Source organism: Narcine bancroftii, chromosome 12 (genome assembly GCF_036971445.1).
Source record: "Narcine bancroftii isolate sNarBan1 chromosome 12, sNarBan1.hap1, whole genome shotgun sequence".
NCBI lineage: Eukaryota > Metazoa > Chordata > Chondrichthyes > Torpediniformes > Narcinidae > Narcine > Narcine bancroftii.
In genome coordinates this window covers 8,160,609-8,174,164 of record NC_091480.1, presented here as the reverse complement: position 1 = coordinate 8,174,164, position 13,556 = coordinate 8,160,609, and the positions used below count along the sequence as shown (strand labels likewise).

The 13,556-nt window shown below is 40.0% G+C and overlaps 1 protein-coding gene and 1 long non-coding RNA gene across 4 annotated transcripts in view; one reads left to right on the top strand and one right to left on the bottom strand.

Annotated features, from left to right (window-relative positions):
* LOC138746957 (uncharacterized) overlaps positions 1–13,556 on the top strand; it is a 34,262-nt gene that overhangs the window by 19,168 nt on the left and 1,538 nt on the right. The window contains exons 6-8 of the long non-coding RNA XR_011347205.1: positions 6,534–6,644; positions 7,738–7,850; positions 8,882–9,724. This is a non-coding gene — a long non-coding RNA (uncharacterized lncRNA). The remainder of the gene's footprint in view (positions 1–6,533; positions 6,645–7,737; positions 7,851–8,881; positions 9,725–13,556) is intronic.
* The window catches only part of LOC138746955 (extracellular serine/threonine protein kinase FAM20C-like), a 69,525-nt gene continuing 61,755 nt past the window's right edge, over positions 5,787–13,556 (bottom strand). Inside the window, exons 9-11 of one of the 3 annotated variants that reach the window (XM_069905706.1) lie at positions 7,506–7,565; positions 7,236–7,344; positions 5,787–6,663 (exon numbers count right to left, since the gene is read on the bottom strand). In XM_069905706.1, the coding sequence (XP_069761807.1) occupies positions 6,493–6,663; positions 7,236–7,344; positions 7,506–7,565 (340 nt within the window). In that variant the 3' untranslated portion in view covers positions 5,787–6,492. Of the gene's footprint in view, positions 6,664–7,235; positions 7,345–7,505; positions 7,566–12,821; positions 12,930–13,556 lie in introns of those variants that run through there. The other 2 variants (XM_069905707.1, XM_069905708.1) reach the window with 2 other exon arrangements.

Genomic DNA, 13,556 nt, shown 5'->3' with positions numbered 1-13,556 from the left:
ATCTATTTTGTCTTCTTTCCCTTCGTTTTCAGTTTGATATAGTTGCTCGTAGAATTCCCTTAAGTTTTCATTGATCTCCGTTGGATTATATGTAATTTGTTTGTCCTTTTTCCTTAATGCCAATACCATTCTTTTAGTTTGTTCTGTCTTAAGCTGCCATGCTAGAATTTGGTGCGTTTTTTCTCCTAGCTCATAATATTTCTGTTTTGTCTTCATTATGTTCTTCTCCACCTTATATGTTTGTAGTGTTTCATATTTTTTTTATCTGCCAATTCTCTTCTTTTAGTTGTATCTTCCTTTATTGCTAATTCTTTTTCTATATTTGTTATTTCCCTTTCCAACTGTTTTGTTTCCCGATTGTAGTCCTTCTTTATCTTAGTTACATAACTTATTATTTGCCCTCTGATGAACGTTTTCATTGCGTCCCATAGTATAAACTTATCTTTCACTGATTCCGTATTTATTTCAAAGTACATTTTAATTTGTCGTTCAATGAATTCTCTAAAATCCTGTCTTTTAAGTAGCATGGAGTTTAATCTCCATCTATACATTCTTGGTGGGATGTCCTCTAGCTCTATTGCCAATAACAGGGGTGAGTGGTCCGATAATAGTCTAGCTTTATATTCTGTTTTCCTAACTCTCCCTTGAATGTGGGCTGATAACAGGAATAGGTCTATCCTTGAGTATGTTTTATGTCTACCCGAATAATATGAATATTCCTTTTCCTTTGGGTGTTGTTTCCTCCATATATCCAAAAGTTGCATTTCTTGCATCGACTTAATTATAAATTTGGTTACTTTGTTCTTTCCGTTAGTTTTTTTCCAGTTTTATCCATGTTTGAGTCCAAATTAAGGTTAAAATCCCCTCCTATTAGTATGTTCCCTTGCGTATCTGCTATCTTCAAAAAGATATCTTGCATAAATTTTTGATCTTCTTCATTAGGTGAATATACATTGAGTAAATTCCAAAATTCTGAATATATCTGGCATTTTATCATTACATATCTCCCTGCTGGATCTATTATTTCCTCTTCTATTTTGATTGGTACATTTTTATTGATTAATATAGCTACTCCTCTGGCTTTTGAATTATATGATGCTGCTGTTACATGTCCTATCCAATCTCTCTTTAATTTCTTGTGTTCCACTTCAGTTAGATGTGTTTCTTGTACGAATGCTATATCAATTTTTTCAGTAAATTTAACAGTTTCTTCCTTTTGATTTGGTTATGTATTCCATTAATATTTAAAGTCATATAGTTCAACATAGTCATTTCATACTTTGTTTATCTTTCCTTCCCATTTCCTCATCACCACCTTCCCTTCTTATCCATTTCTGCTTTCTTTTTTTTGAACACATTATAAGACAACATTTCTAAAACATAAAATATTTCCACTATTCTCATATCTAAAATTCCTTTAACCCCAATAGTCCCTCCCCTTTCTGAGTTGGGGAGGAGCAAATGGATCTGGGAGTACTTGTTCACCGGTCACTGAAGACTAGCATGCAGGTTCAGAAAGCTGTGAAGAAGGCTAATGGCATGTTGGCTTTCATAAAGAGGGGATTGGAGTATAGGAACAGAGACGCCCTTCTGCAGTTGTACAGGGCCCTGGTGAGTCCCCACCTGGAGTATTGTGTCCAGTTCTGGTCTCCAATTTTGAGGAAGGACATACTAGCTATAGAGGGTGTGCAGCGCAGATTGACAAGGTTAGTTCCAGGGATGGCGGGGTTGACATATGCTGAAAGGCTAGAAAAACTGGACTTGTATCCGATGGAGTTTAGAAGGATGAGGGGGGACATGACTGAGGTATACAAAATCATCAGGGGGATAGACAGGGTGAAGTCGGATTACTTGTTCCCAATGATGGGGGAGACGAGGACTAGAGGGCATAGTTTAAGAATACAGGGTAGGCCCTTTAGGACGGAGATGAGAAAACTTTTTTTACCCAGAAAAGTGTGAATCTGTGGAATGCTCTACCACAGAGAGTGGTAGAGGCAGATTCGCTGATTATGTTCAAAAGAGAGTTAGATAAGACTCTAGTGGGCAAAGGAGCTAAGGGTTATGGGGATAAGGCTGGAAAGGGGTACTGATGGTAGTGATCAGCCATGATCTGTAAAATGGCGGTGCTGGCTCGACAGGCCGAAGGGCCTACTCCAGCTCCTATTGTCTATTGTCTATTGCCCTTTGTCCCTTGTTGGGCAACCACATCTCCCCTCTCCATTTGGATTTGCGAATCCGCTCGCAAGTGTCAAACTGATTTCGCAGTGACTGTTATTTTTCCCCACCCATCCCCCCCCAGAAAAGATTTTAATCTTCATATATAACAAAGGTCACTCTCTTAATTCCCTCCTTACTTCCTTTCTTCCCTTTCTTTCCCTTCTTAGTTCTTACCTATACTCTATTTTTTTTATATATACACTTGTATGTACATACACACATATACCACATACATATAGTTTGTTGTCATTTTTGTTCTTGATACATCTCTTCATCTCTCTGTCTGTTTTGTAGTTGTTCTGCAAATTTTCGTGCTTCTTCCGGATCCGAGAATAGTTTGCTTTGCTGCCCCGGAATAACTATTTTAAGTACCGCTGGGTATTTTAACATCGACTTATAACCTTTTTTCCAAAGGGTCGTTTTTGCTGCATTAAACTCCTTCCTCTTCTTCAAGAGTTCAAAACTTATATCTGGATAGAAAAAAAATTTTTGACCCTTGTATTCCAGTGGTTTTTTTGTCTTCTCTTATTTTTTTCATTGCCTTCTCCAATATATTTTCTCTTGTTGTATATCTTAGGAATTTTATTAGAATGGATCTTGGTTTTTGTTGTGGTTGTGGTTTAGGGGCTAATGTTCTGTGTGCCCTTTCTATTTCCATTTCTTCCTGTAATTCTGGTCTTCCTAGGACCCTGGGGATCCATTCTTTTATAAATTCTTTCATATTTTTGCCTTCTTCATCTTCCTTAAGTCCCACTATCTTTATATTGTTTCTTCTATTATAATTTTCCATTATATCTATCTTCTGAGCTAACAGCTCCTGTGTCTCTAACTTTTTTATCAGATTCTTCTAATTTATTTTTTAAGTCCTCTACTTCCATTTCTATGGCTGTTTCTCGTTCTTCCACCTTGTCTACTCTTTTTCCTATATCTGTCATGATCATCTCTAATCTATTCACTTTTTCTTCTGTACTTTTTATTTCACTGAATTCTTGTGATTGCCATTCTTTTACTGTTTCCATATATTTTAAAAAAAAATATCCATGTACTTGCCCTTCCCTTCATCTTCCATTTCTCTATGTTCTTCCTCCTCTTCTTCTGAGTCCACTCCAGGATCTGTGTCCTTTACCTCTTTCTCTTCTGGTTTTCTTGTTGGGTTGTTTGTTTTATTTTGTTGGGTATTTTTGGTCTTCTTCCTCTGGGTTGGTCATCTGTTGTTTCTTTGATTTCTTATTTTTATTCTCTTCCTTCTTGTTCTCGTTATTTTCTATGTTTTCCTGTTGAGAGTCTTGCTGTTGTGTTGTAGTTGTCTGTTTCAGCTGTGGAGATTTACTCCTCAGCTGGTCCCCCTTCCCATCAGTGTAATTTTTGTCTTGCGCATCGCGCATGCGCACTTTTGTTTGGCTCCGTGAGCCATTTTTGTAGTCCCGAGTTCGGGGTTTCCACTGACCTCAGGGAGCGGGCTTCCTCGTACTGGTAAGGCCTTTACCTTCCTCCTCCGACGTCCTTCCTTCTTCTTTTCTTCCCGTTGTTTTTGGTTTTTCTTTTTTCGCTGCCATTTTCTCCACATTTTCACTTTGTTATGGTTTTTATGTTTGTGCCTTTGTTTTTTCTCTATTTTTTTAAACTTTTCTGGAGAGGGCTGGAGTTCCCCTACCGGCCACTACTCCATCACGTGACTCCTCCGGTAGTAGTTATAGTTGATGCATTGATGGTCATATACCAAATTTCCTTGAATTCTGGGCAGGTCCCGGCAGACTGGAAGACAGCAAATGTCACGCCACTTTTTAAGAAGGGATATAGGCAGAAGACTGGAAATTATCGTCCAATTAGCTTGACGTCTGTAGTTGGAAAAATGCTCGAAGCCGTCATTAAAGATGAAATAGTGAAACTTTTGGAATGTAAGGGTTCAATCAGGCAGACGCAGCATGGTTTTAGAAAGGGAAGATCTTGTTTGACAAACTTGTTGGGATTCTTTGAGGATATAATGGGTGCGGTGGATAGAGGGGAACAGGTTGATGTTGTGTATTTGGATTTTCAGAAAGCGTTTGATAAGGTGCTGCACGAGAAACTTATCAGTAAGTTACAGGAAAGTGGAGTCCGGGGAAGTATATTGGCCTGGATTTAAAATTGGTTGTCTGACTGGAGGCAGAGAGTCGGGATAAATGGGAGTTTTTCAGGTTGGCAGAGAGTGGTAAGTGGGGTGCGGCAGGGGTCAGTGTTAGGCCCACAACTGTTCATCATTTACTGATGACTTGGAGGAGGGGAGAAAATGTGGTGGAGCCAAGTTTGCGGATGACACCAAATTGAGTGGAAGAGCAAATTGTAATGAGGATGTGGAGCGTCTGCAGAGGGATAGAGTTAAGCTGGATGAGTGGGCAAAGGTCTGGCAGATGGAGTACAATGTTAGTAAGTGTGAGGTTATCCACTTTGGCAAGAAAAATAAAAGAGCTGAATATTATTTAAAGGGTGAAAAACTACAGCATGCTGTTGTGCAGAGGGAATTGGGAGGGCTTGTGCATGAATCGCAAAAAGTTAGGTTGCAGGTGCAGCAGGTTATTAAGAAGGCAAATGGAATGTGGGCCTTCATCGCTAGAGGAATTGAATTCAGGAGTAGGGAGGTAAAGTTGCAACTGTATAAGGTACTGGTGAGACCGCACCTGGAGTACTGTGTCTAGACTGGTCTCCATATTTGAAGAAGGATGTTTACTAGGTTGATCCCTGGGATGAAGGGTTTGACTTATGATGAAAGATTAAATCATCTAGGATTGTATTCGCTCGAGTTCAGAAGAATGAGAGGAGATCTTATAGAAACATACAGGATTATGAAAGGTATGGATAGGATAGATGTAGGAAGGTTTTTTGAGCTGGCTGGGGAAACTAAAACAAGAGGACACAGTCTCAAGATTCGGGGGAGTAGATTTAGGACAGAGATGAGGAAAAATAGTTTTTCCCAGAGAGTAGTAAATGTTTGGAATTCTCTAACCAGGGAAGTGGTTGAGGCTGCTTCATTAAACGTATTTAAAATTCGGTTAGGTAAATTTTTACATGATAGAGAAATTAGGGGATATGGGGAGAAGGCAGGTAGGTGGAGTTAGGTCATAAATTAGATCAGTCACGATCGTATTGAATGGCGGAGCAGGCTTGATGACCCATTTTTGGCCTACTCCTGTTCCTACTTCCTATGTTCCCACCACTATGCTAACTGTCCCACCTCTATGTTCATACACGTGTTACGAGACAGTAGATTGGTGTTTGCCTATTTTAATTTGGATTTTTAGCACAGTAACAAGCTCTTCCAGCACCCCAAGCCCATGCCACCCAAATCCACCTGTGCAGCCTTGGGGAGACAGCACAGACTTTGTGGCTCACAGCAGCAGGTTAGGCTGAATGGTCTCATTCCGTGCTGGAAAATTTTCCCACCCCCGATCCAGCCAGTCACCGAGCCTCAAGGGAAGCGACAGGAGAAAGTAGCGGAAAAGAGCCAGCAGTAGGTCGAATCCATCTGTGGAAAACGAATGTTTCCACATTCCTCCCCCCAGTCCTCACAAAAATAAATATGGAGACGCCAGTTGTTGCCATAACCTTTATTGCACTTTCACCAGGTTGAGAGAGAAAAATAAACAATTACCACAAGGTAAAACTGAGGAACATCGCTAACGGAATGGGTTGGAGACACAGACAGTCGCCATTCCAAACCTACCTGTACGCAAAGGGCTAGGAGATCAGAGCTGGTGAACATGTGGGGATAAATCCCCAGCTTATCTGTGTCTCTCCTTCAGGTGCAAACTCATTTTGTTCAAATCAACGTGATGGATGTTCAAGTTTGCACACATCGAGATGAACCCTTTCTTTATTTCTATTTTTTAATATATATATTTATTTATATATAATCTATATTTAAAAGATTTATGCATTTTAAAGTCTTTCACTTTTTTCTTTTATGATTGCACAACTGTCCAATATTCACATCTTCCTTAGTGAAAAAACACCAAATAAGTGTCTTAACTTAGAAACTTTTAATAATAATATTCTGCGATGGAGTCTATACAAGTTTGGGAACAATTACATCCTTGCTCTGAATTCACTGAATTCAAAAAGTAAGTCAGTTCATCAGTCTCTGAAAGACTTTCTATTTCTCATTTAGATGAGTGATAAAAAACAGAAAGAGAGAGAGAGCCTTGGGCGTCCCTCTACTACCTGTCGCTGGAGGCTAAATTGGTTTTGAAGTCCATCTCATTAGCCACCACATTGGTGTGGCCTTCCTTTTCCACACAGTCACGGACAGTCCTTAAAATGATCCTCACTCTCCTGTCCAGTGCTTGCAGGTGGGGCTCGATCAGAATGGGCGCAAGTTTGTCCTGCATCAACGATTCCGCCATCAAATAGCTCAACTTGTACTCTTCTTTTGCCAGAAGCTGGAGTCGAAGGTAGGTCGATTGCTTGATCCTGCACGAGGAGGGGGCAGAAGGAGGGAGGGAGGCAATCAGCGACGGGGCTCTTCCGCGCACCCCCCCCCACCATCTCACCTGGCGCTTGCCAACCCAAATGGGAATGGTAATGCCTCCGTTTTTATAAACTTTGCCCTTGCTTTCATGTCACTCGTCCATCTTCTTCCCAGGACCATTCCTGTAATCTCCTGCAACTCCCCAAGGTCGCTGAGCTCCTCCACTGGGCTTCCTAAGCTCACTGAAGGTTCGACAAGGTTTCTTTTGTGCTCATCCTCCCCCTCTTTTTCTCTCCTCTTTCTCCCTCTCTCTCCCACTCTCCTTTTTTCCTCTTTCTCTCTCCCCTCTTCTCTCCAAATGTTTGGCCTCCTGCACTGATAGCTTCTTGAGGGGATCTCTGACAATATGTGAAGCTCCCCCTGGGTGAAGGGTGTTTTCCAGAGGGCAAACTGCTGTTGTTTAACTGGGAAGGTTCAGTCTGGAGACTCTGATAGTACTCGAGCTCTATGGTCTGTGAGTGGCGGCACAGTAGGTAGCACTACTGCCCTCCAACGACCGTGGTTCAATCCTGACCTTTGATCTCGTCGGAGGTCGCAGGGTCCTCCTGCGACCTCCGGGGTTTCCTCCGACACCCCTTGGGTGCGCATCAGGTGGGTCAGTTGGCCATGAGAACCGGAGGTTGCTGGCGGAGACAAGAGAGAGAAAGGATTGCAGGGCAATGCACAGGGGTTGTCCTTGACGGCCTTGCTCGAGGGGGGGGGGGGGGGGCGGCTGCCAGAGATGCAATGGGTTGAATGGCTTCCTTCTGCGGCTCACTGAAGGATGAGAGGGCTCAGTACTCACCGACAGCACTGACTCAGCGGCACCAGGATGGAAAGCTCATCATGAGAGTGTTTCCCAAACCTTCAAAGAGGACAAAGCAAAGATGTCAGAAAACCCTCTGGAGATCTCAACAGAGGCTCAGAGATCCCGAAGCCAACAGTTTCCTTCTCCTCCAATCCGTGAGCGTGCTGCCATTCGGACTGACTTCGACAAGTGCTCACTCTGAAGTTTTTATTTGCAAACTTATCTGCAGGGCTGAAGGAAGATCTTGAGGAAATTCCATTATCCCAAAAGGCTGCAGAAATGCCACTGTTTGGTTCAGCATTTCAATGAGAACGCAAAACGGACAGCGCTAGCAGTCCACGGGTAAGTTCAAGTTCATTGTCACGTGTACCCTCCTGCAGTGGGAAAGTTCATTTAATAAGCAGCCCAGCAGGCCAACCCATATATAGTCCGGCAGTTACAAACATGGCGCAGAGTTACCGAGAGAGATCGGCTTGTACAGAAAGGCAACATCATGTGAGATTCATTCAAGAGCCTGATAACTGGTACATGGTGAGGAACTGCAGAGTGTGGCGGAACAGATGGATTTGGGAATGCAGAGACATAACTCCTTGAAAGTGGCATCACAGGTAGATAGTAAAAATGCAGTGAAATGCTGGGGGAACTCAGCCGGTCTAGCAGTGTCCATAGGAGGTAAAGATATATTATCGATGTTTCAAGTCTGAGCCCTTCTTCAAGGTATTAGCAGAAAACAGGAAGGCGAAGAATAAAGAAATTGAAGACTGGCCGGGGGAGGAGTCCAGACCAACAAAAGGTATTAATTGGATATGATAAGAGAATTGATCTTGGCTCTTTGCAAGGAGAGGGAGAGATGGGGTAAAGGCCACCATGGGAAGAAGTGGGGGGGGGGGGTTAATGGAAATCGGAGAAGTTTCACAGGTAGATAGGGTCGTAAAGAAAGCTTTTGGTACATTGGCCTTCATAAACCAAAGTACCGAGTACAGGAGTTGGGTTGTTACGTTGAAGTTAGAAAAGTCATCTGGGAGTAGTTGGGGCAGCAAAGTATCGAATGGCCAGAATCAGCCTCTACTATGGTTTAAATATAATTTTTTTAAATTAAAGCTCAAAAGGAGCTTTTATTTCCCCCGAGGTGGTGACCCCTGCTGAACCTGAACTCCCAGCACTGAGTGGTCCCACACTCACATTGAACTGTCAGTATTTTTAGAATCATTTGCTTGCTAAATGAGGTTGTTTTTATTCACACTTAGTTATTTGTATAGAGCGCTATTTTCTAATTTCTAGTTGGACACTAATTGTACTTCATTTGCTTCCTATTTTACTTGGCTCAATGACAACAAAGATGAATCTAATAAATTCTCATTTATGCCCTCTAGTATTTGGAATTACCACCCTGGGAAAAGAATTCTGACTATCGACCCTCTTATAATTCGACGAACAGTATATTTCGCCGTACAAGTCGATCCCCATTTTTCAGGCTGTCGGGGCCTTCCAGGAATAACCCAATTTTATTTTAAAAAACACCCCAATTGCAGGTATCAAAGCTGTAAATTAGGTTAGTAAAGAATTAATCTCAGCCCACCAGACAGTGACAGCCCTTGGAGCTGAAGCAGTGACATTGCGCTCCCGGCAGGAGCGGGAACCTTGGCCTACCAGACAGCAGTGGCAATGGTGACCTCAGGTAGGAGCGGTTATGGCGGTGCCCAGCGGTGGGGAAGTGTTGGGGAGTGGTGGTGCCGAGGCGCTTCCAGCATCAACGTATCCGCCAAAATGACATCAATCTGGTTTTCTCGAGGAGTCACGTGATGGAGTAGTGGCCGTTAGGAGAACTCCAGCCCTCTCCGGAAAAGTTAAAAAAAAAAATGGAGAAAAAGCAAAGTAAAAGTGTGGAGAAAATGGCAGCGAAGAAAGAAAAACCAAAAACAACGGGAAGAAATGAAGAAGGAAAAGGCCTTACCGGTATGAGGAGGCCCGCCGTGGAGAGAGAAGCCCACTCCCTGAGGTCAGTCGAAGCCCCGAACTCGGGACTACAAAAATGCACAACCGCGCAAGACAAAAATTACACTGACGGGAGGGGGGACCAGCTGAGGAGTAGATCTCCACAGCTGAAACAGACAACACAACAGCAAGAGGAAAACATAGAAAATAACGAGAAAAACAGATCCTGGAGTGGACTCAGAAGAAGAGGAGGGAGAACACAGAGAAATGGAAGATGAAGGGTAGGGCAAGTACATGGATATTTTTTTTTAAAGAATATATGGAAACAGTAAAAGAATGGCAATCACAAGAATTCAGTGAAATAAAAAGAATAAAAAGTACAGAAGAAAAAGTGAATAGATTAGAGATGATCATGACAGATATAGGAAAAAGAGTAGACAAGGTGGAAGAATGGGAAACAGCCATAGAAATGGAAGTAGATGACTTCAAAAAGAAATTAGAAGAATCTGATAAAAAAGTTAAAGAGACACAGGAGCTGTTAGCTCAGAAGATAGATATAATGGAAAATTATAATAGAAGAAACAATATAAAGATAGTGGGACTTAAGGACGATGAAGAAGGCAAAAATGTGAAAGAATTTATAAAAGAATGGATCCCCAGGGTCCTAGGAAGACCAGAATTACAGGAAGAAATGGAAATAGAAAGGGCACATAGAACATTAGCCCCTAAACCACAACCACAACAAAAACCAAGATCCATTCTAGTAAAATTCCTAAGATATACAACAAGAGAAAATATATTGGAGGAGACAAAAAAACCACTGGAATACAAGGGTCAAAACATTTTTTTCTATCCAGATATAAGTTTTGAACTCCTGAAGAAGAGGAAGGATTTTAATGCAGCAAAAACGACCCTATGGAAAAGAGGTTATAAATTTATGTTAAAATACCCAGCGGCACTTAAAATAGTTATTCCGGGGCAGCAAAACAGACTATTTTCGGATCCGGAAAAAGCACGAAAATTTGCAGAACAACTACAAAACAGACAGAGAGATGTAACAAGAACAAAAAATGACAACAAACTATGTGTATGTATGTGTATATATATATATATATATATATACACATACATACATATATATATATACACACACACACATATATATACATATACACATATATATATACACATATATATATATATATATATATATATATATATATAAAAATAGAGTATAGGTAAGAACTAAGAAGGGAATTAAGAGAGTGACCTTTGTTATATATGAAGATTAAAATCTTTTCTTGGGGGAGCTGGGTGGGGAAGAATTACAGTCACTGCGAAATCATTTGACGCTTGCGAGCGAATTCGCAAATCCAAATGGAGAGGGGAGATGTGGTTGCCCGACAAGGGACAAAGGGCAACTCAGAAAGGGGAGGGACTATTTGAGTTAAAGGAATTTTAGATATGAGAATAGTGGAAATATTTTATGTTTTAGAAATGTTGTCTTATAATGTGTTCAAAAAAAGAAAGCAGAAATGGATAAGAAGGGAAGGTGGTGATGAGGAAATGGGAAGGAAAGATAAACAAAGTATGAAATGGCTATGTTGAACTATATGACTTTATTAATGGAATACATAACCAAATCAAAAGGAAGAAACTGTTAAATTTACTGAAAAAATTGATATAGCATTCGTACAAGAAACACATTTAACTGAATTGGAGCACAAGAAATTAAAGAGAGATTGGATAGGACATGTAACAGCAGCATCGTATAATTCAAAAGCCAGAGGAGTAGCTATATTAATCAATAAAAATGTACCAATCAAAATAGAAGAGGAAATAATAGATCCAGCAGGGAGATATGTAATGATAAAATGCCAGATATATTCAGAATTTTGGAATTTACTCAATGTATATTCACCTAATGAAGAAGATCAAAAATTTATGCAAGATATCTTTTTGAAGATAGCAGATGCGCAAGGGAACATACTAATAGGAGGGGATTTTAACCTTAATTTGGACTCAAACATGGATAAAACTGGAAAAAAACTAACGGAAAGAACAAAGTAACCAAATTTATAATTAAATCGATGCAAGAAATGCAACTTTTGGATATATGGAGGAAACAATACCCAAAGGAAAAGGAATATTCATATTATTCGGGTAGACATAAAACATGCTCAAGGATAGACCTATTCCTGTTATCAGCCCACATTCAAGGGAGAGTTAGGAAAATGGAATATAATGCTAGACTATTATCGGACCACTCACCCCTGTTATTGGCAATAGAGCTAGAGGACATCCCACCAAGAATGTATAGATGGAGATTAAACTCCATGCTACTTAAAAGACAGGATTTTAGAGAATTCATTGAAAGACAAATTAAAATGTACTTTGAAATAAATACGGAATCAGTGAAAGATAAGTTTATACTATGGGACGCAATGAAAGCGTTCATCAGAGGGCAAATAATAAGTTATGTAACTAAGATGAAGAAGGACTACAATCGGGAAACAGAACAGTTGGAAAGGGAAATAGCAAATATAGAAAAAGAATTAGCAATAAAGGAAGATACAACTAAAAGAAGAGAATTGGCAGATAAAAAAAAAATATGAAACAGTACAAATATATAAGGTGGAGAAGAACATAATGAAGACAAAACAGAAATATTATGAGCTAGGAGAAAAAACGCACCAAATTCTAGCATGGCAGCTTAAGACAGAACAAACAAATTACATATAATCCAATGGAGATCAATGAAAATTTCTGGGAATTCTACGAGCAACTATATCAAACTGAAAACGAAGGGAAAGAAGACAAAATAGATGAATTTCTAACTAAAATTGAACTACCGAAATTACAAACTGAGGAGCAAAATAAATTAATAAAACCATTTGAAATAGAAGCATTACAGGAGATATTAAAAAATCTACCGAACACACCAGGAGAGGTTGGATTCCCAATAGAATTCTATAAAACATTTAAAGACTTATTAATTCCTCCCCTTCTGGAAGTAATCAACCAGATTGATAAAACACAAAGCTTACCAGATTCATGCAAAACAGCAATAATTACAGTAATACCAAAGACAGGGAAAGATCCACTTGCGCCAACGTCATATAGACCAATATCTCTACTTAACACAGATCTAAACCAGATATTAAATAAAATCACAAAAAGCAATATACCAAAAAACCCAGAGATCTTCCTCCTAAGTAACATAAAAAACAAAGAATTTGGACTTGATTTGGATGGTGCACAAAAAAGATTTGTTATGATAGCCCTAGCTGTAGCAAAAAAATGTATTATGTCAACCTGGAAATTAGAAGACAACTTGAGAATACAACAATAGTATATAGAAATGAATAAATGTATTCCATTAGAAAAAATAACATATAATTTAAGAAGTAACATTACAATATTCGAACAAATATGGGAGCCATACATGAAACACAATAGAGAAATCCTACCGTGGACTTCCACCACCTAAAATGACAGAAGGAAAAGATAACGAAAAGAACTGACTCAGTAAAATTTCTTGTTTGTTTTTATTAAGTGACAACATTGTTTAACGGGTTTAATGTATCTTATAGATTGAACTTCAAATAAATGGGAAAGGGGGTGAGGGAGGGAGGGAAGGGAGGGGGGAAAAGGGGGAGAAAACGACACTATATATTTAAGAAGAAAAATGTCTGTATGTATCTTGGTCAATATGGTTAAAAGTGTGAAAAAAAAAATTTTTTAATCTGGTTTTCTCGGTGAATTTAAGGTCTCAAAAGGTATATCTGGAGTATAAGTCAACCCCCCCCCACCCCCCCCGGACTTATTGAGAAATTTTTAGGGTTTCGCGAATTGACTTATGTGCCGAAATAAACGGTACATCTGTCAGATCATTCTTAGCCTTGATCATTCCAGGTAAGGCCAACAATAAAATGAAGGACTACTGTGAAAGCATGTGTGATAGTCCCCCACATTTGGTGAGCTGATGAGTCTATTTCTGTGCTGTCTGACTGTATATTAGACTTGGGAGGGGCAGCAGGTCGACACCTCCTCCCCACATAATGTTGAAACATGTTCTGGCCTATCGGGGAATGAACATGAGGCACACACTAC